The 22,795-nt window shown below is 32.0% G+C and overlaps 1 protein-coding gene across 6 annotated transcripts in view; it reads left to right on the top strand.

Moving 5' to 3' along the window:
• Positions 1–22,795, top strand: part of LOC145673281 (glycogen debranching enzyme) — a 229,431-nt gene that overhangs the window by 119,517 nt on the left and 87,119 nt on the right. For all 6 annotated transcript variants that reach the window (XM_081742834.1, XM_081742833.1, XM_081742837.1 and 3 more), the window contains 5 exons: positions 257–417; positions 6,781–7,003; positions 15,471–15,663; positions 19,893–20,030; positions 22,097–22,315. In XM_081742834.1, the coding sequence (XP_081598960.1) occupies positions 257–417; positions 6,781–7,003; positions 15,471–15,663; positions 19,893–20,030; positions 22,097–22,315 (934 nt within the window). The remainder of the gene's footprint in view (positions 1–256; positions 418–6,780; positions 7,004–15,470; positions 15,664–19,892; positions 20,031–22,096; positions 22,316–22,795) is intronic.

The raw sequence follows: 22,795 nt of genomic DNA, 5'->3' as shown, positions 1-22,795 counted from the left end.
GGAATTCAAATAAAACATATTGACATAAAGTAATTGTATTAATATAATTTCTTTCGTTTGTTTCGAAGTTGTAGATTTCTCGCGTAAATATCACTGACAGTATTTTGACATGTTTCCGATTATTAAGCCAATAGTTTTCTTGGTTTATGTTTACTAAAATATTTTCCTAAGCTTGGTATAAAGAATCATCTTGATATTATTTGTCACTGTATGGCAATACAAAGTTTACAAAATTCGCTTAATTTTATATTTCTAGGGAGAGCCAAAAAATCATGCTTGTTCGGAAGAAGAGTTTAACGGCCATTGGTCCGGTTCTTGGTTTGGTAGGAAATTATCCTGGAAGTCAGCATCAGATCAGGGTATTGACGCTGAACGATGGCGAATTCCAAGAATCTACGCTCTACAGGCTTCAGAAAGGTGAGAACATATTTTGTTATATAAAGCTTAATGTTTGTCCGTTTTACAAATTCATCCGTGAAGGCACTGTTTTCAATTCTGGGTCAAATCATTGTCTCTGGGAATCCAAATATATATAATATAAAAGTGGCATGATGTCTCTCATCATGGCAAGACGGTTGAACCGTTAGTGGAGAAAAGTTTTTAAATATACTTGGCACTTAGTTCGAGCTGGGTTTTTGATCATGTCGCTTTCATTTAAATACTATGTCAATGACGGGAGGGAATTAAAGGTGTATGCCAGAAATAAAATATCTCACGAGCTCCTCAAGTTTGCGAGATGAAACTTGATATATAAACTCCTTATTAAAAATTAGTTGATACTTGTTCCAGCGTTTTCGAAAATTTCACTTCTGAAGACAATTTCTATAATACAATATTTTCATTCTCCATTTTGTATTCGTAAAGCGGTCAAAATCATGGAATAGTTGAACAGTTTAAAATGAATTTTTGAACATAGTTAGCACTTCAGTTGATCTGAATTTCCGTATCAAAATCTGTATACATTTTAAGTATGTCTTCGTTAAACTGACTGAGAATGCTAAATAATAAAAGAATCAATCTTTCATATATCCTGTGTAGAATTAGTTCTTTTAAATGTCTGTTGAATGCAACTGCCTTCGTCTCGAATTATGGGTGTTTTAAAGGTTGCACAGAGTTGAATAATGTAATTAAATAATTTAACATTGCCATAATCATTTTGTTCAAACCGAATGTAACGGCCAGTTACTTGGGTTCTGTCATCACTTGAAGTAATTCTGTAACTTCTAGAAGATTAGTAGAGTATTACACAGTAGTTGTCGTTAAGAAATAATTGAATAGAAATCTTAGTCTAATGAATTACTAAAGGAAATGAAACCAAATGAATAACTAAATAAGCGTGAATTAATAGTCAAAACAAGATAACTTTAATTTGATAGCTTGAATTAACGCAATGTATGGTTAAAAACACTAATTCACTCACTGTATGGCCTATGGAATCCGGAAGTTTAATGCCACATTCACAGAATCTCTTCTCTGACTTCTGCCCTTAGCCAACAGAATCCAGTTTCTACTTTGTATTTCTATTTCTGTGAAATCCATCTTGATATTGTCCTCCCCGTAAGTTTTCCTAATGATCTTTTTCCAATTGGTTTTACAGTTAGAATTTTGAAAGCAATGTATGAAATAAGGATTTTTTTTATTAGACTTGCTTTCAGTAGTGGTTCAGTTTGCTTTGGAGTTGCTTATGTTCTTATGTCGAATGTTAGCTCTAATGTCAATTTCTTAAATATTATTTAAAAAAATATAAATCCTTGTACAAAATAGTAGTAATTAATAAAGCTAAAAAGAACTACTATAGTAATCAAATAAATAATGCATGTAATAACTGCAAAGAATCGTGCAACATAATAAAGTGTTAATTAGAAAAGGTAAATGAAAAACACACAAATATAGAGTTACGTATAAACCACAGCAATTTAACTATAAATGACCTAAATTGGTTTCTGAGCACTTAATCACTTTCATACCGTTGCAGAGAAAGCTATTCGTGGTATACCTGCCCCAAGAAACTACAGGGGCCACCGTAGCTCAGTGATAGAGCGTTCAGCTCTGGTGCATGGGGTCCTTAATTCGATTCCTGCTCGCGTCAAGTGAGCTTTGTGGTGGACAAACACCGTGTGCGTGGGTTTTCTCAGGATTCTCCCGTTTCCTTCCACTTTCTTCATTCCCCCATTTCATTCATTATCATCATCATCGTCTCCTTTAGCCTAGCCGGCATAATCATGGGACGTAAAGCTTAAAGATTTCATTTCATTTACAAGTAGACTACAGCCGCTTAAATATATTAGTAAGTCATTTTTCCTTACCCCAACTTCGCCACAAGAGACAGGAGAAGTAGTACCGGTACGTAAATTTAAAAATAATATGTCTGCAGGAATGGATGAAATTCAAGAGTTTGTTTTGAAGAAATGTATCCATCTTATCGCGCCTGCATTAGCGGACATCATTAATGAGCCATTTTCTCAAAAAAATTTCCCTAATGCGTTAAGTCTCTCAATCGTCAAACTTTTGTTTTAAACAAGGATGTTGAAAAGAAATAGATAATTATCGTTCAATTTCACTTGCTTCTATTTTTTAGAAAACTTATTGAATAACTAGTAAGTAAGCGACTGCTAAGTTTCATTAATGAATAAGACTTAATCTCTAACTCTAGGGGGCGCGGTGGCTCAGTGATAGAGCGTTCACCTCCGGTGCTTGGGGTCCCTGGTTCGATCCCTGCTCGCGCCGTGTGGAATTTGTTGTGGACAAACACCGTACTCGTGAGTTTTCTCGGGGTTCTCCCGTTTCCTCCCACTTTCTTCATTCCACCATTTCATTCATTTCTCATCATCACCGTCTCCTTTAGCCTAACCGGCATAAGCGTGGGACGTAAATCTGAAAGATTTCATTTCATTTTAATCTCTTAACTCGCAACATGGCTTTATAAGAGAGAAATTACAATTATTGCTATATATGAACATATCAAAGTAACTGTAACATCTGCAGATCAAAAAGCCAACCCTGTAGACATGTATTATAATCTTTCAAAAGCTTTTGAGTGAGTAGATCATTATATATTTTTTTTGGAAATCAGAAAAATATGGTATTAGGGGTATTGCTTTGGAATGGTTCAAATTTCCCTTGTGCAATCGTAAACAAATCGTGCAAATTCTTCATATGGAGGAAACAACTAAAACTCTTGAGTAAAATAAACTCCACTGAACAAATGAATAGGAAAGGTGTACCACGAGGGCCAGTTCTAGGGCCTATACTCTTTCTTCTGACTTTTAATGATTTAACCTTAAATATAGAAAAGGGTACTATACTCCTTTTTACTGATGATACAACAGTAATTGTATCTGAAAAAGACAGAGATAGCTTGCAAAAAGCCATTGGTCTTACAGCACCTCCAACTTACAACACTAGTTTTCTGGAAATAAATTAAAACTAAATGCAGATAAAACAAAGTATGTCTGCTACCATTTATCTCACACAAGATCACAATTATCACCGATATCTATGAATCATGAAATGTATATTTACTAATACTGTAAAATTTTTAGGTATGTATTAGATAACTTTTCATGGATAGAACACGTAGACAAACTAAAGAGAAAAGTAGCCCAAGCTACGTACATAATAAGAACTCTAGTCCAATACTAAACCTACAATCAATTATGTCCCTGTACCATGCCATATTTTATTTTCATATGAAATACTTAATTGCCTTCTGACTGTCTTCGCCACAACGTCAGAATATATTCAGACATCAAAAATGTGTATTAAGAATCATTACAAAATCGCTCCAGCTGTAAGAAACTATTTGAATCATTGAATACGATGACAGTTCTTTCTTTGTACATATTTGAACTACTCGAAATTACTTCATTTGAAATATATATAAAAGAGATGGTGATACAACTGTCCTATGCATGGAAAAGATACTTTATCTCCTGTGTATCATAGAACATCTGTGTATGGAAACTCATGTATCTGTATGGGTGTAAAATTGTATAATAAGGTATCTGGGTATATAAAAATACTTATAAAAAGAGTTCCTTTGTCAACTCAGTGCTCAAACTGCTATTAAATAACATATTTTATATAGTAGATGAATATCTAAACATCTCATTGTGCAACTTCGAAAAATAATTAAATTCGTATTGGATATACAAACATACCATATACAAAGTAATTGAAATAGTAATTAAGTCCATATATATCATTATCATATAGATTGTAGAAATGTTTTAGTCTATGTATATTTCACAGGTTGTTAAAACAAGAGCATTATATTTGTTCTAAGTATTGTATTTATTTTACGTACTAGTGAGTTCTACACCATTTTGTACAAATGTACACTCGTGTCCAAAATTATTGTCGTATGTCTATAAATATGTTGTTGTAGGAATATAATTTGATAATGAATTCGCCCGGTATTTCTTATAATGTTAGTATGTGTATAATCGGCAAAGACATGTATTTGGCACATTTCCTGTCAAAAGTGCAATAAATAAGAACAATAAAACGAAAATAAAACTTTCTTGTCCATTTAGCAACATTTTGTTTTACTCATTCTAATTTTCGTATTTACAATTCGTTTCCTATGAAATGTGCCACAAATATACATTTCCCGATTATACATATAGTATCAGTATTAAAGGTACCCTGTAAAATCATTATCAAATTATATTTTTACAAGAAGACAGTTATAGATATGCGACAATCATTTTAGACATGTAACATAGTCAGATATACATGTACATGTACAGATTGATTGACAAATCTAATCTAATTTATTCTAAAATTATTAGCTGAGAAATAATGGTAACTTCTTTTATTATGTCATTCTACAAACAAAAAGATATTATCATCATCAACTTGATTAGTCGATTATTGTGTTCAAATTATTCAAGTTCAAATGCTATTCAAATTATCTTTAAATAGGTGTTAACTCCAAATAGCATCATGCAGTCCTCTGTAATGTGATTTTATAGAAGAGAATACGTTTATATACTTTTATGAAAGATCCTCATTAATTTAGAGATTTTATGAACTTTTCGTATCAATTTCGAAGCAAGAAACTTTAACTGGACATACAAACATTCCGGGAGACTAAAAAGTGATGTTTCAATAATATTTAATTAATTTCAACATTGAAGTAATAACACTGAAGGTTCCATTTAACCAATTTTTCAAACAATATGGAATTCTGGAATCTTTTAAACCAATGGTTCTCAACCTAATTCCTTGCCATCCTCTTGCCAGCGACCACCTTGTAATTTCTGCTTTGTAATAAGCTTATGTGGGATATTTAATATAACTATTGCGGAGATCTCACAATATCCATCTATTTCTATAATAGTAGAATCAATTTCTTGTATATAGTAGATACAGTAACTTCTCTAAAAGCGAATGGATTAAAACCAAATTTGGTCACTTCATTCATCTTTCACTTATTTTCGCGATCCCCCTTGGGCTTGGGACCCTCAGGTTGAGAAACTCTGTTCTAAACCAATCTTTGCCTTTTTCCTACTTTTTAATCATTATCTGAAAGTTGGAAAGCTCCGTTTTTCAAATAATACAATAATAAAAATCAAAATTGGATTTATTTTGTAAAATTCGATCACCTTCAGATTGAATAATAAACAAATCAAAGTTGCGTGCCTCGTGTTTGACGTATAGAAATACATAGAATCCATTGAGGCAAATCATTATTCAACTACTCAGGAAAATTGGATAGCAAATAAACTATGAATGTAATAAGCTACTTACTGAAAGATCGCCATTACTGCTGCAATTGAAACCTTGCTAAATGTAACTCTGAGATAATAAACTGAATGAAGTGGAGAGGGAAAACATAAAATGTATTTTCAACTACTATTTTGTACTTCATTTTCCAAGATATGTTAAATCAAATTTAGGGAAACTATTTAAAATATAGAGATGTATCATACGATCTTTATACGATATATCATACGTGCAGACGATTATGATTCTTATTGCTATTCAAAAATTATGTGAATTTTCAATAGGAAGGGTAGAAGTTAAAATTCAACGACTTTCAGAGTTCATTTAGATAGTAAACTTAATAGCTGTTAGCATTTTTCGTAATATTAATAATTATTATAATATTAATAATTTTAAAACGAATGAGATGGAAAGTTAGTAATCAAAGAAAATTAATATTATTTTCAGAAAATAAAGTTCGATTTTTCAAACGAATTACATCAAACTAAAAGAAAAAATGAATATATAGGAAAGGGAGTTGAGAGACCTTTCAAACTATTGTCATTTTAATACTTTAAATAGAGCCGCGTCCCCCCCCCCAGATATAAGGGTGAGGTGCTAGATTTTACACATTTACATTTTCCTCTTTAAAGGAAAACTTAGTTTTTTTTTTGTTTTTTTTTTTTTTAATTAATACAGTTCGAAATAAATTATTAATTTTAAATGTCTCACCTGGATACATTTTCATACACTTGCTCTCGGATTCTGTTCTTTATGTGTATGAAACGAATCTGAAGTTCCTACTTAACTAACCTTAGGCGTCACCCTAACTAACGACTGATCGACTGCTCTTTTGAACGAGCATAGCATTTAAGTAGCTGTACTGAGAAAGCTATTTTCACTCATCTGCAATACACTTTTCACAAATATTCTGTACGTTGTACTATAGCATAGTATGTAACTATGTAACTATTTGTTATACTATAGATTTTATATTAAGCTAAAATAAAAAGATATATTAAATAGAACAAATAAAAGGATAATGTTTTTGACAATATATCTGGTTGACAGGTTGGACATTACAATTTCGATTGGGCCCTACTTTGCTGGGAAGAAGAGTAACAGTGTATGTGAATCACCCAGAAAATGTCGACGACGATTTTGTTAGGAACAAATACCGCTCCCTTACTTGGAAGAGCGACGGTGGGGATCACTCTGACGATACAGCTATATACGCAGAAGTCGCTATTCGGCGAGCTGGTTCATTTCATTATTATTTTACGTATGATGGCGGGTAAGTGATTATTGCTACCTTATAAATATGTTTTGTATAATTGATATTTAAGGAATAATGTGCGTAACATATAAGATATAACGAAACCGCACCTTTACAACTTCATTGTCTGTCTTTTATTTATATTATTCTAAGACTAGCCTTCGGCTAGCTGGTGACTTTTCCTCCAGACTTTCGCACTTCTCATATCCTTAACATATCTTTAACCTTGAAGGATTTCGAGATATGCCCATCTTATTATAACAATTGCAACCCCCATCCTTTTTTCTTTCAGCCTTTTTTCTTCCCTTCTAAGGGGAAAAAAAAACTGAAATGTTGACGTTTCATTTAATTACTTGAAATGAAATGTCTAAATACCAAATTTCATGTCTCTAATTTAACGAATTTCGAGATATGGCCATCTATTTATAACATTTCTTAATGCCTTAATGCCCACCCTTTTTCTTAATGCCTTTTTTCCTCTTCTAGGACAAATATTAGAAAATGGCGAAACACGTGTGTATTTTAAATGAGAAGTCCGAATATCGAATTTTGTGTCTCTAATCTTAAGAGATTCCGAGATATAAACATCTTATTTTAATAATTTTAAATCAACCTCTTTTTCCTTCTTACCACCCTCCCCTTTTCCCCTTGTAGGTCAAATACCAAAAAACGCTGAAACACATGTCTAATTACTTTAAATGAGAAGTCTATATACCAAATTTCATGTCTCTAACGTACACAGGTTCCGAGATATGGACATTTTAAGATAAAAATTGCCACCTATATTTCCCTCGCTCTCCGTCGAATTTTCAAAAAACTTTCTTTAGTGGGACCGTACATTACAAATCCTATGCCCTTGCCAAATGTCAAGTTTCTAGTTTAAGCGGTTTGGTCCAGGCGTTGACCAATTAAGCAATCAATTAATCAGTAAGCACTTCTTTTATAGATAGAGATCAGTTTCCCTGAAAACAAATCCTTACCTTACTGACTACCAAAATAATACAAAACCCTAGAATATATGCCAGGAAAGTAAGCAGTTTAGACTCATCCATTGTTGAAACATTATGTTAGTTTAAAATAGAGACAACCCGAATATACGAGGCCACACAGCACTGCTAAATAACGTAGTTTTCGGTTACTTTAGAATATGCACCCATTACCATCATGTATATCAGTTACATTTTTCCTTCGCACCTGGAGATGGTACATATTCTACTCAATCGTAATCTCTTGGAGGGTTTGGTGGTGACATTGAAAGAATAACTCCCTTGATCCTAGCATATTCTAAACTAACTGTGGTATAAATTAAGAGCAGCACGTGGTGGTTTGTTTTTCGAATGGTTAAAATTCTCAGTGGCATCTTGTATTTTTTATTGAATCAACTTACTCGTACAAATCAAAATTATTACAAGGTTATTAACAGGAATACCAATTCTTCGCTCAACAGCAAAATTTATGAAAAAATGTTCGGAAAATATGTAAGGTGTTCTAAAGTTACTGTACACTATGAATGCAGGCTTCTATATAAGCAATATATGAGTTGGAAACCAAATTGCATTTATTTATATTCTAGTAATTGTAAGGAAGATCTTTACTACATGAACGTGCAGAAGTGTGTTCAGACGTAACTGTACGTCCGAAAAGGTCCTTTCTTAATGCAATTCGTTTCATAATCATGTTACTTTCAGTGCGCAAAAATTATTTGGACACCCTAAATTATAAACTTGTTTTTGTTTCAGGATATTTGCTGACGCAAATTCGATTTCACTGTAGTTACATAAGCACCTCATGTAATCATCTCTAAATATTTTTTCGCAACGCCAAATTCGGGTAAAATTGAGGAAATTGATGTAATAAGGGCGTAAGCGAGTTTATGCCCTTTTTCCATCAAACGCATTTGTGGCTTTTGCCATGCTTGTTTAGCCTCCTGGTAACATTTCAATTTAATATCGGAATAAAATGCTGCATATTACATTGTTTTATGAAAGAAAAAAAAAAAACTAAAATTTTCAACATCGTTTTTCTCCAACTGCATGTTTCAGTCTTGCGCTCCTATTGCATCAAACTCCTCAGTTGTTTCTCTGCACTCCAAGATGATGATTAACCGTCATTCTTGCAAATCTATAGACAAAACCTTTAGTCCTTCTTTCTCCTCCCGAAATACATTTTCTCAGAGGCACCTCTAAATGAGTTTTGCCGAAGTTGTGAGTTAAGTTAAATCTCTTCCTTGGATCCATAATCGGAATATTTGTCTCATTACGTGGAAGTCGTTAAGCATAATTCTTAGCTCCAAAATTAATTTTTCCAGAAGTCATCCGTAAGCAACTTTTCCAGGCTCGAAACTTTGTCAAGTGTCTCTCTTACATGAGTTATTAGTCTTCTATGAAACCACTGTTTGACTTTGTGAACAAGTTACATTAAATTGATATAAAGTGAGCAGCAAAGTATCACACACTTAGCAAAGTATCACTGTACAAATTTAATTTTTCGACGGTTTAGCATTATCTTCATTAGACAAGAATGCCTCTCTTTTGTGTCGATGAAGATACTGTAATAGTATCAAAACGTTACAGTGCATACTATTTCTTGTTAATTATATGTTCCTGACTTTTTTGATAACAGAAAATATTCTCATATGAATTTCGTAGCTGTACACCCAGTGTTTCAAAAGAAACTTGTAATAACAATGAAAGGTTAATCCCCTTACCTATCCTTATAGCCCTGGGCAGGACTGTGACACGCTTTCATGACGTCCTCGAAAATCAAATTTGTTTGCTGATATTATGCATATTTCAAGACAAATATATATTTTAGTATCTATGTTAAATGTTTTCCAAGTAATTTACCGGAATTTTTATGTCTCTTCAAGCAGCTAGTTAAGCAATAGTGCTTCTATATAGTAAAGCTTAAAAATCATCTCGAAATGTAACTTCTTTCTGAATCACATACTAATTGTTGTATATTTGATACAAATGCAAAATCTCTCTTGTTTGTAAAATATAGGCGTTATATATATATATATATATATATATATATATATACAAAATATTGTGATAATGTTTGTAACATTAGAAGTTGAAGAGAATAAGTTCATTATATTGTTATTAATTGCAGTAGTTAGTTGCTTTGAGATCGTGGTGATGAAATCGTCAGATGGTGCCAGCACATCCCAGTCAAATGTTGAACAACATACTGCTTTAGGATATGAGAACAATGTTTGTGACAAATTACAAATTCTTAGGCTAAATGGTTTCGGAAATCTGGTGAAGACTGAAAAAACATTTAACCCCGCTCCCACTTTTCGTCCTTTTAGGCGTTGAATTTCGCATAATACCGTTTGTTGTTGTTGTTGGTATTATTATTATTAATAATAATAATAATAATGTTAATAATGTTTATTTCTGTGGCATGAACAGCCTAACGGCAAAAATACAGCACTTTATCAGACAAGATAAACACACATTGCATACAATGTAAGCTACATACTAAAACAATAAAACATAATGATAAAATAAAGTATAATAATATCGGATTAATAATTAACACCAGATTTTTTTTAGTCGTCATAAATACTAAAAATAATATTTGTCAAGCTCTAAAATTCATGCTTTTATACTGATAAAAATAAATTAATCTAAATTAAAAGAATTGGTCCAGTCTTCTTAAAATTACAGATTTCGGATTCAAAGGTACTAATGTTGATCTATTTCTTGTATTATACATTGGTACTCTTATACCTATATTATGCAAGCAATATTCACTATTATAATATAATAAATAGTGATAGTTTCGTAATAGTGAAATAGTTTCGTAATAAAATGTCTGTCAATAAGTTTTCTTCTGTCGCTCAATGCCTGCAATCCCCAAAATTGACTCCAGTATTCATAACTACGTGAGTAGTAATCTCTATTCATTTTATGGCATAGTAACCTAATAAAACATTTTTGTACTGACTCAATTTTGTTTGCCAATGTTATACCTATACTATTCCAAATAACTACACCAAACTCTAGTCTTGATCTTGCAAGCATCTTGTATAAATATACATATGAACTGGCATTTTTAAACTCAGGCCATTGTTTGAAAATAAACCTTATTATTATTCTCGTCCCTTGGATTATATCATTTATATGATAGGTAAATTTCATATTTCTGTCAAACACTACACCGAAATCTTTAATCTGTTCGGCTTTATGCAATGTTACTCCATTAATTACATATTTTCTCACGTAGTATTGGGTTTTGTTAGTATATGATATGTATTTAGTTTTCTCACAATTTATTTTCAATAAGTTACTTTTACACCATGTACTAACAGTATCTAGATCTTCCTGTAGTAAGTAGTTATCATACTCACTATTTACTATTCTGAATAATTTTAAATCATCGGCATACAACAAAATATTTGAGTATTTAATTTTCTCAGGCAAATCATTAATAAATATTGAAAAAAGAAGGGGTCCCAGAGGAGATCCCTGAGGTATGCCATTCTTTATATAACCGTAACTAGAGGTTATTTGACCAATTTTTACTTTAAACGTTCTGTTTGCTAGATAGCTTACAAACCAGCGAATGTACAATGGAGATAGGCCTGTGTTTCTTAATTTATCAATATGAAGTTCATGCTCTATGGAATCAAAAGCTTTTGACATATCTATATATATAGTGTTTACTTGTAATCTATTCTTAAGTCCTAAATGTGTAAAATCAGTAAAATGTACAAGATTTGTTACAATTGATTTCCCTTTATAAAATCCATGCTGAAATTCACTTTATTTGTTTTTTACATTAAAATATAAATGTTTGTGTATTATAATTTCAAAAATCTTGCAAAATGCATTGACTAGTGTTATTGGCCTATATATATTTTTTTTTTTTTTTTTTTTTTTTATAATTCTACGATCACCTGTTTTGTGTACTGGTACAATGTATACTTGTTTCCACATGGAAGGAAACTCACCATTTCTCAGGGATGCATTAAATATATTTGTTAAAACAATTGACAATTCGGTACTACAGGCTTTAATTATATAATAGGGTATATTGTCAGGACCAGGAGCTGTGCTTGCTTTAATAACTTTGATTCCTTGAATTACATCAGACTCAGTGATATTCAGTATATCTATGACGTCATGGTTGCTAATGAGCGAAGGAGAATTCATAACCTGGCTATCTGGGTAATGTCCTAATTCTAAATTAAAATTTTCACAAAAAACATCTTTAAATAATTCCACATCATTTGATTCTGTGACTGATTTGTCATTATGTTTCATTTCAGTTGGTATTTGCTTGCCATCAGAATTTTAAAATATTTTCCAGAAAAACATATTATGATTGACAATACTATTTTCTAGACTCATATAATATGATTTTCTCACCTCTAAGTATTTCTTTTTGACAATTTTACGTAAATCGGAGTATCTTTGATACCATGCATTACTATTTGTTTGTCTTGCTTTAACAAAATATTTGGTTTTCTTATTAATTAATTTTTCAGTTTCTTGTTCATCCAGGGGTCTTTGTATTTAGGCCTATTGCTAATTGTTTTTTTAGGTACACAATTATCTAGCACATCATATATATATTGTTATACAATATATTGGTCAATTCATTAATATTACTATTCTTTGTATCTATCCGATCCATTTCCTTAATTCCATTATATACACCTAGAAAATCAGCACTTTTAAAATCATAAATTCTGGTTTGATTTGGAGTGTTCCCAAAGTCATTATCATCATTTTTTATTATTTTCCATCAAATAGAAAAGATGGGTGGAAATGATCAATTTTTGTTAACGGTGGAATTTCAAATATTATTGAATTATTTTCCATATTGGTTAACAGTAGGTCTAATACTTTATCCTTCTTAAAGGGGTCATATGATCTATTCAATTGATTTAACTGGAGAATATTACATAGTTCAACTATTTTTTCAGCTTTTTTCTTAATATTATAATTACTTACATTTCCGGTAACCCAATCTATTCCACCTACGTTAAAATCACCTAAAATTATAAAATTATAGTTTTTTTTTTTGTGAGTAAAAGCGTACATAGCCAGTCACAATAATTAGTCAAATTCGTCAACGGTAAATCTGGTGGGAATTAGTGCAAGCACAACAATAATGGTTTATTTTCAGGGATTAAAACTTTAATTATAATAACATCAAGTATTTCATTTGGAGGATTTATTACTTCATACGAGTATTCGTTTCTTATTATAATAATACATCCTCCACCCTTTGTTTTATTTACTAATGTCAAGTTTCTATATTCTCGTACGACATTATAATTTTTTGAGAGCTGTTCAAAATGTTGGTTTATTTCTTTTAACCACATTTCAGTTATGCAATAAAAATCATAGTTAGAGAAGTTTATTTCATCTATAAATAGCTTTTCTTTTGTATTTAAACCGTTCACATTTTGATAGAATAGCTGTAAGTACGCCATTTTTGTTGTGCACTAATTTATTCTAGTTTATTTACCTGAATTATTCTTTCCAGCCGGTTGAGTTTCAGCCTCATGACATACAATTTCGTCTTTCAATCGTATGTAATCTAGTAAATAGCACACCATCTGGCCATACATTGGGCCATAAATAATAATAATAATAATAATAATAATAATAATAATAATAATAATAATAATAATAATAATAATAATAATATAACTTAGGGGTAAAATTTGAATATCCATAGCCTACACTTGTATGAGAGCATTATTACTTCGAATGAGAGAGTGAATTTCGAACCTTTGGTAAATTGATTGTATTGTAATTACTTGAAACATTTAAAGTACTTGTTATGTAATAAGAATTTATAAATGGAAAAATCAGTCTTGTTACTGTCCTTATATTCCGTTTTTTTAGAATCAGATATTTCAAAACCATGTTGTTTAATCTTCGATATTTTAACACTTTTAACTATTTCGGAGATCATGTTAAAAAAAAAAAAAAAAAAAAAAAAATCAACCCTCTTTCTCCGTAGAATTCGATTTTCACAAGACCCTTAGCCGCATAAATTTTAAGTCTGTTGTCTACAGTTTCGGAAATCATGTGATGAGTGAGTCAATCGATGTACTTTTTATACCCGTATATACATGTTTATGTATACATACATCTAGATGAAAAATAGGCACTTTGAATATAGTGTACAAATCAAACTATGATATGAATTTTAAAGAACGAGAAATGATCAACTGGATCGAGTATCAACTTAGCCACAGTGCCACATATTTTCTCCCTTAAGGTTAGTGTGTAGCCATTCAGATTACATGGACTGTTGCGCTATCCCTGTTGTGTTTGGATAACACAGTGTGTATACCTGTGACTGTGTAAATGAACACCTGTAACGATTAAATGTTAGATAATAAGTGGAGCAAATAATCAGAGGTAAGATAGTGTATTGAACGATATATATACTGTCACAGTTAATCATATATTATTGTCTGTGCAACCGACAAGTGCATGAGGTTTGTCTTTTATTAAGTCACTGTCGTGGTTCGGAGCCCACGTTAGTAATATGTTTTATTCGTAACTTCAGCGTTGCATATGGACGCAAAACAAACGCAGCTTATATTTTGTAAAACTTTCGTAATTATAGATAAAAATGTTTACATGATTTTGTTGGGAGTGTAATGAAGTCTCCATCAATAAGTTAAAGATATTCTGTATGTGCGCCATTTTTAACATGTCAGACACAAATACAATGTTCCAGGTTTTCCCAAATTCGTCGAGAGTGTCGGTAATTGATCTGTCAATAATATTGCAACCCTGTGCAGTAGACTTCAGTTCAATTCATTCCGCACTATAGATTTGTGTTCGGAATATGCATTTTGGCTCTGGTAAACCGATAGCTCTGTCAACCTATATTCTCTGCAGATTGAGGACCATTGTCGCTTTGTAGGACCATGTTCACTTTATAGGCCGTGAGTCTTGGTCTTGGTATGTGGGTATTTATGTACAGTGCATTCCGCGTTATAGGAACATGTTCGGATCATGATTTTGGTTCTAGTAACTGGTTCTCTTACCCTAATTTTATATACAGTGCATTCCGTTTTACAAGACCATGTTCTTACCGTGGGTTCTGGTTCTAGTAAGCGACTGGTCTTATTATCACAATTTTATGTACAGTGCATTCAGTTTTAGAAGATCATGTTCGGACCATGGGTTTTGGTGCAAGTAAGTGACTGGTTGTATTAACTGGTAGATTCATTTAGCAGAATCTACTGTAATGTACGTTACTTATATTTCACCTTTCTTAACAATAATCGACTTCTAGTGCACACAGCTTATTATTGTATCGACTGACTATATGCCATCAGTCAAATGATTTGTCTGATTACGACTTTATTCTACTTGGTCTGCACAATACCATTTTTTTACAGGTGTGTGCTTGGTGGTTTATTTATATCATCCGAGATTTTTTTTTTCTATGCACTTGTTTTAATTTGTATTATTGAGATTCTGTGTAATTGCTCTTGTAGTGAATCACGTGGCTCTGGATATTTTCTGGTTGACCCAGTCCTGACGTATGGAGCAGATGAAGTTCTTCCATTAGATTGTGTTCAATGCCAAACAGTTTTGGCAAAAAGCTTAGGGCCTTTCTATACATGGGAAGCAAAGCTTCGAGTGGCTAAAGAAACCGGATACAATGTTGTTCATTTTACTCCTGTTCAGGTATGTTATAGTGTTATTTACACTCTGATTGTATTGAATAGCAAAACTATATTATTAGCTGGTTGGAAAACCTTAGTTAATATGTTAAGGAATTAAGATTGAGATAAGGAAAGAAGTGATTAAAAATTACTTCAGCAAGTTGATGACAAACTTGGAAAACCTGGAAAAGTCAGGGATATTGAGAAGACCTGGAAAAGTAAGGGAATTGTGGTAAGTGTCAGGAATTTCGAAATATGAAATTCTATAAACACTTAAAATGAAAATTCTAAGGTAATTTCAGATGCGGTTGAGTGCTTTTTTTTTTTTTTTTTTTTGCCAACTTCAAACTTAGAAATTTGTCTGTGTCTTCCACTAATGCTGTGTAACAGACTTGTTTTGTAATTGTACGCATTATTTTTTACTTTCACTTGTGTAGTAGAATATTATGTTGGTGAATAATCTACAAAATGCAGTTGGATCAACGATCCATGATAAATTCGTTTTCGATGGACGTATAATTCCAAACTTTCTCCGTCTTCGTCTCCACCAGTTTCGATTTTATATCGAAATTTCATGCCCTGCATTAAGTGAAGGTAATTCAACATCCAAGTGAGAGGATTTTAGAATACGGTTACTCGTATTTTAGCTTGTGTTTTCATTGTGATGTATTTTAATTCACAAAACGGTTTATTTCGAAAGTGCTGATGACTTTATGAAAACTCTGATTAAACGAACTCATAAGTTTTAAAAAATATTGTTTATTCCAATTTTAAAATTATTCTGACATTAAAATTGATGTAGCGATTTGCGAACAATATTTATGAAATGAGTTCAAGTAAAATTACATTTTATATTTCTTTAATCATTTTCTGACCCAAATTTTGTATGCTTTTTCAGTTCCAATATGAAATGTTCAAAGTATGATAAATTTCTTTCAGACAAGACATGTAAAAATATTTTGTAACTAGAATGCAGCTTTTATTGAGAGGGGGGGGGGGCACAATAAGAATGGTCGGGTTTCGAACATAGGACCATCCTTGTAGGAGTCCCTTACATCTAGCACATAACGCTGTTTTCTAAAGTGATATGTATGCATCCAAGTGACACTCTTATTCGCATTTCCATTTTTTTTTTTTTTTTATCTTTTTCTTTTTAAAACTCTTACATGTTTACGACGATTTGTTTCATTTTTCACTAGAGCTTTGCAAAAGGTGATTTATGTCTGAATATTTGGTACTACTTTATCAGACGGGTTCTATCAAATATAACCCAATTAACACAGTAGTAACAAACTTTTACTGCTTTAAAAAATGTTCCTGAACAAGGAGAAATTCATATAGGTAAAGGAAAAGGATATGAATAACACCGTAGAATTCTCCGTGGCTGAATGGAAAGAATCATGGTTCGACAGCTAAGAGGTTCGTGGTTCGAAACCCGTCTCGGAAGCTGAAGATTCTTTAAATTCTTAATTCAGCAGATCTTAAGATCTTTCTCTCCTTCGTAATCATGCGATGCTCTAAAAGGAGTTCTCCACCTTAATTCGACAACTGCCTGACATGATTTGTGCAGTTCGGAACCTTTACTTCTTTTGCTTCACAAAATAACAAATTTCGTCATAATATGGGTGCTATCCGATAATTTTTTCTCCAATTCTAGACTTACATATGTAAATCATCCCCTCTGTCTTCATATTTGAATCTCTTTCTCTCTCTCTCTCTCTCTCTCTCTCTCTCTCTGTGTGTGTGTGTGTGTGTGTGTGTGTGTGTGTTGTGTTGTGTTGTGTTGTGTTGTGTTGTGTTGTGTTGTGTTGTGTTGTTAACTATGAACACACACGCCTTGGGATCAAACCTTCGACTCTTGAAACCAAATGTAAGGATAGCTATGTGCTATCATAACTCTATAGGTTTGTTGCTAAAAGCAGCGTCATTTTAAATTTTGTTCGGGGAAGGGGGGAATTATCCGCCGACATAAGGGTTTCACTTTTTATATCTGTATTGTACTATACATTTGATCAAACAATGTGTGTTTAAACTCAAGGGAGGGGGAATTACACCCTCCTGTCCTGCACAAATGACGCCCCTAGAACTTTCCTTGCAATTACTGAATAACACTAATTTCTGTCAGTAGTTTTTAGAGCTTTCCGCTCACATTACAGACTTTGAGAAGCATAAAACCTCCTGTCGTGATTGACAATTTCCATAGATTTCACAAGGAGTATCTTCCTAGCTTGATGTGATATGTAGTTTTTGAAGGAAAAAATGCAGATGAAGGCGTTTATGAAGCTATGGGAACATTTTGAGACTTTTTTTTTTTTTATTATTATTATTATTCAGGCTGTAGAAAGGCGTTTCAGTACAAACGAGTGAAAGAGACGGTTTTAGAGATATAAAGCTTGTAAACATAGTTCCTGTTTCTTCTATCTGAATGGAAAGATTATTTTACGTTACACAGCCTACTTTAGACAAGGAGAGGAGGAGGAGTTGGATTGAATACCAGGATTATATGGTCGATCGAGACGTGTTTCTGAATGCATAAGCACACGGCGCAAGTGTGTGTTAGTAATTTGAACTTAAAATTTTTGTAACCTTTTCTATGCCGCGAACTGTACTACAACCTGGCTGTTGTGCTTGGACAATCCAGTGTCCACATTCAGAACACATTTGGCGGTTTCTATTATTATTATATATTAATTAAAGGAAGAAACAACCGTTTTTTTTTTTTTTAACAGTCCCGATAGAATCATCCAGTTTTACACTCTTTGTATATCATAAAATATATTACTTATGTATCATCATTGTCATGTTTGCTTGGTTTGTTTTTTTCCATGACCATATGAAGGTTTGTGTGGCTAATTACATATCAGGAAATTAAAAAAAAAAAAAAATCTGGAAAACTGGAAAAAATCAGAATTCTTTTCCGTAAAGTTTGTTGCCAGCCTGTTTCGGATTTTTAAAAAAAGTTGTTAAAATTAACCAAAAAGCTTAATTGGTTTTAAAAAGTTTCAGCAAAAGGATTATGTTCGGTGTGATGTGAATTGCATCTACGTCAGTTTTATGTTCGTTTGGAAGGTAGAGAAGCAAAATATGTGAAGAATAAACTCCAATAAACAAAACGTTTTAATTAATACATACGTTTATTTTTAGTACGTTGTTATGTAATAAAAACACATTAAAGAATGTTGTTAGTAGGATCGCTGACTATTTTAGTGTGATATAATGAACAACATATATTGAGCTTAACGCAATAATTTAATTTCATGGTTTTGTAAGCTAATGAAGACAATGAATGAAAGCAAGAGAAGCAGGAACAGCCCTAGAAAATATATGTGTACGTTGTTGACCTCCAGAAAGTCCACATAGTGTAATTTGAAGTCTAACATGGTATTCAACACTGTTACGGTAAAAGAATCAAGTCATGCAGTTTTAGAAATAACTGTAAATAAAAATTCTCATACCTTAAAATATCCAAAAGACATAATAAAATCTGCATCCATTTTCGAGGCACTCTTAATCTCTTCCTTGGCGCATCTAAAAAAAAAAAAATCTGCTGCTCCATAGAAGACGTGGTATATGAAATGTTTTGTTCATGCTATAGATCAAAAGTGATGAAATGAGTTTAAAATCTGATAGTAAGATTTTCTCTTCTTCTGATTTTATGTGTAATGTAAAATCTTTGTATGTGTTTCTATGTAAGATCACAAATAGCAAACACTCAATAGACTTATATTGAATTTCGAATCACTTGGTAAACTGATTGTATTGTAATTACTTGAAACATTGAAAGTACTTGCTATGTAATAAGAATTTATAAATGGAAAAATCAGTCTTGTTACTGTCCTTGTATTCCGTTTTTTAGAATCAGATATTTCAAAACCATGTTGTTTAATCTTCGATATTGTAACCCTTATATTTACACCATGATAGTTTGAAATGTGAAAGCTTAAATAGAAGATAACAGATCTAGGTTCTGCTACCTCCATTACCTCCATTTTAAGCCTTTTCCAAAACTAAATGCTTGGTGACCTCATCGTTGTTTCATACACTTTCCATTTTTTAAAATTCACTCTCTTCACTGTCTAGTGGCTAGCACATATACCTTTGTTGCACGAGGTCCTGGACTCGATTTCCGGTGGGCGAGCATCCAGTGGTTTAGATTCTACTTTAAACTATAAGTTTCGTCCTTTTAGACTCGCTGCTGGCAGAGGATGCAAGTACAAAGCAATAAATATTATTTTTTGTGTTGTTACATAGGAGTTGGGAGACTCTAATTCATCGTATAGTTTGCGTGACCAGCTGAAGCTAAACCCAATTTTCAGTGAAGGAAGCAAGGAGACCGTAACAATGGATGATGTTGCTAAGCTTGTCGACAAAATGAAGGAAGAATGGAAAGTAAGTACAATATAATTGGAGAATTTTAAAAAAATATTGTTAAAAGTTGTAATAAATCTCTTGTCACACAATTCTCAATCTTTAAAGACTAGGAAAAGACAAACTGTATTTTTTATCGATTATATTATATTCAAGAAAACTATAATAGGTTAGTTAATTCGTAGAATTTCTTTTATAATTTTAGGGAAATACATCGAAGTTTTTGTCAATTTCGAATTAACTTTAATAAAATTAGTTGTTGTGCCCGGGTCTTCAACCAACTGTATACTATAGGTTATATCGTATTTAATAAAGAGTTCCGATTGTTTACATTTAACAGATTTATTTATTGATTTATTTTTATTATTTTGAGATTATCTTCAGTCAGTATGTGGTTACACAAATGTTAATGCTCAAATCTAAATATAATTATAGCTCCTGTGCTAATAATAGACAGCAACGTATGTTTATGTTCAGTATCATCACTATTCATTTCTGAAATAATTAAGTTGAAACGATACAGTTTAAGTTGCAATTAAATTGTCACAGTATATTAATGTAGAAATACACAAATATTAATGATCACATCTAAATATGATTACGGCCTTCATCCAGTTTAATTAAATTGAAAGTCAATAGTTTTTAATTGGCAAATTGCTACATGCTAGCGACATGAGGCAGGCAAACGGTTGTGCAGGTAACGACACCTATTAGCGTGACTGTTTACTAATATAAGTTAACAGTATGCACTGAGGCGTTTGTCGTGCATGAATAGGATTAATTTATTTCATCGTTTTCTTCAGCGTTGGTATTAAAATCTGGAAATACATATAGTACTTTGAGAAAGCATGAGATTATTAATACATCAGTTTCGGTAGAAATATTCTAATATTTGTTTTTTCAAATGTACTAATTCATTTTTTAAAAAAAAAATCAACGTTGTTTTATGTATAATCTTGTTAAGAAAATAATAATAAACTTGACCAACCACCACCTTTTATAAAGCTCTGTACTTTTATTGGTTGATAAAATTAAGTCAATCAAATTATTAACATTTTCTATGTACGACTGGAATATGGGCTTTTAAAAGAGGGGTTTGGAGCCGTGATTTGTTTTCAAACAAGACTACATACGTATATGGTTTAAAAATATGTATTTGCTTCTCGAAGAATCTATCGTATTGCTATGATACTTCAATCATATATAAAAGGCATGGTGGTTCAGTGACACAGAGTGTACCTCCGGTGCGATATATCTTTGGCTCGATCTCGATCACATGAGATTGTGTTGAATAGCGTTGCTTTTGTAGATTTTCTCTGAGCTCTCACGATCTTCTCACTATGTCCATTTCATGAATTCTGTAATAATTTCCATGAATTTACCACTAATGGAAGTTAAACGAAAGATTTCATTTATTTATTATTATTATTATTATTATTATTATTATTATTATTATTATTATTATTATTATTATTATTATTATTATTATTATTATTATTATTATTTTTTACGTTAATACATGTTCTGTGTAACCATGTCTAAAATGTAATGATGGGGAACATACAGATACGACAGCATTAATTTAAGATTGTGAGGAAATTAAAGATGTTTGAAGTAAGAGGAAGGGACTGTGTGTCACAAAAGCCAGAGATAATGGCTTGTTGGTCAATGCGTTGACCACACATCACTCAGTTAATATGCACTATCTAATCGACTGAAGCTATAGAATGTAAAGCATAGTTGTATTCAAACTATCTTGGCCATCCATCGTGCTTTAGAAGGTCATATTGTGACAACCGTACGAAAGAAATTCTAATACAAGTATACTTTGTCTCTAAATGAAGATCACAAATGGTTTAAGTAAATTCACATATGTTTAATTCTAACTGTGAGGTAAGAGTGCAGGTCTTTCCAAAAAAAAGTGGGTGGCCAGCATTTTTTTTTTTTTTTTTTTTGAAAAAGACTGTACATAAGTATGAACACACTATTTTTTAAATATTATATATAGATAAATATAGAATCGATGCAATATGTGTTTAATTTCGAGATTTTATCTTGTATTTGTTTTATTTACTTAATTTTCGTAGGTCCTGAGCATCTGTGATATTGTTTTAAACCACACTGCCAATGAGAGTCCTTGGTTAAGAGAACATCCTGAAGCAACTTACAACTTATTAAATTCACCTCATTTACGACCGGCTTATCTATTGGATTGTTTATTGTGGCAGTTCACACTGGAAGTTAGTGAAGGAAAGTGGGGATTCTCAGGAATACCCCCAGAAATCAACTGTGAAGAACATTTAAACGTAAGTGTTATTTTAAGATAAGAATCGCTATAGAAATAAAACACAGTTACTGCAAATTAAAAATTGCGTAACATAGCAACAAAGGTCATAATGTTATTAAAAAAAATAGTTCAAATATGTAAAAACTACCATTCCGTACAGAAAAGGAGTTTACCACGTTGGTAGAGTACGGTTAGACTAGTAAGTCCCGTCAGGTGAAGGAAACGACCTTAAGTTGTATGTCACTGGAAAATTTTGATCACTGATTTGTTAGAACATTCTCGACATTGATTGACGGGGTACTTTTCTTTTAGTGACTTGAGACAGCCGTGTCAATGTTTAAAATTTCTACAACCGATCCACCTCCATTGATTGGCTAAATAGATTGCCAAAATCAGGTGAAGGCATTATAATTGTTCTTACCTTTCTCAAGATTCTGTTTCCTCCATAATCAACACAATTACTTGTAGCCTTATAACCAGAGTATTTTCTATTATAGTA

The sequence above is a fragment of the Thermobia domestica genome, chromosome 16 (genome assembly GCF_964235325.1).
Source record: "Thermobia domestica chromosome 16, izTheDome1.hap1.1, whole genome shotgun sequence".
NCBI lineage: Eukaryota > Metazoa > Arthropoda > Insecta > Zygentoma > Lepismatidae > Thermobia > Thermobia domestica.
Note: the sequence above shows the minus strand (reverse complement) of the source record. Positions and strands in the feature narration are given on the sequence as shown.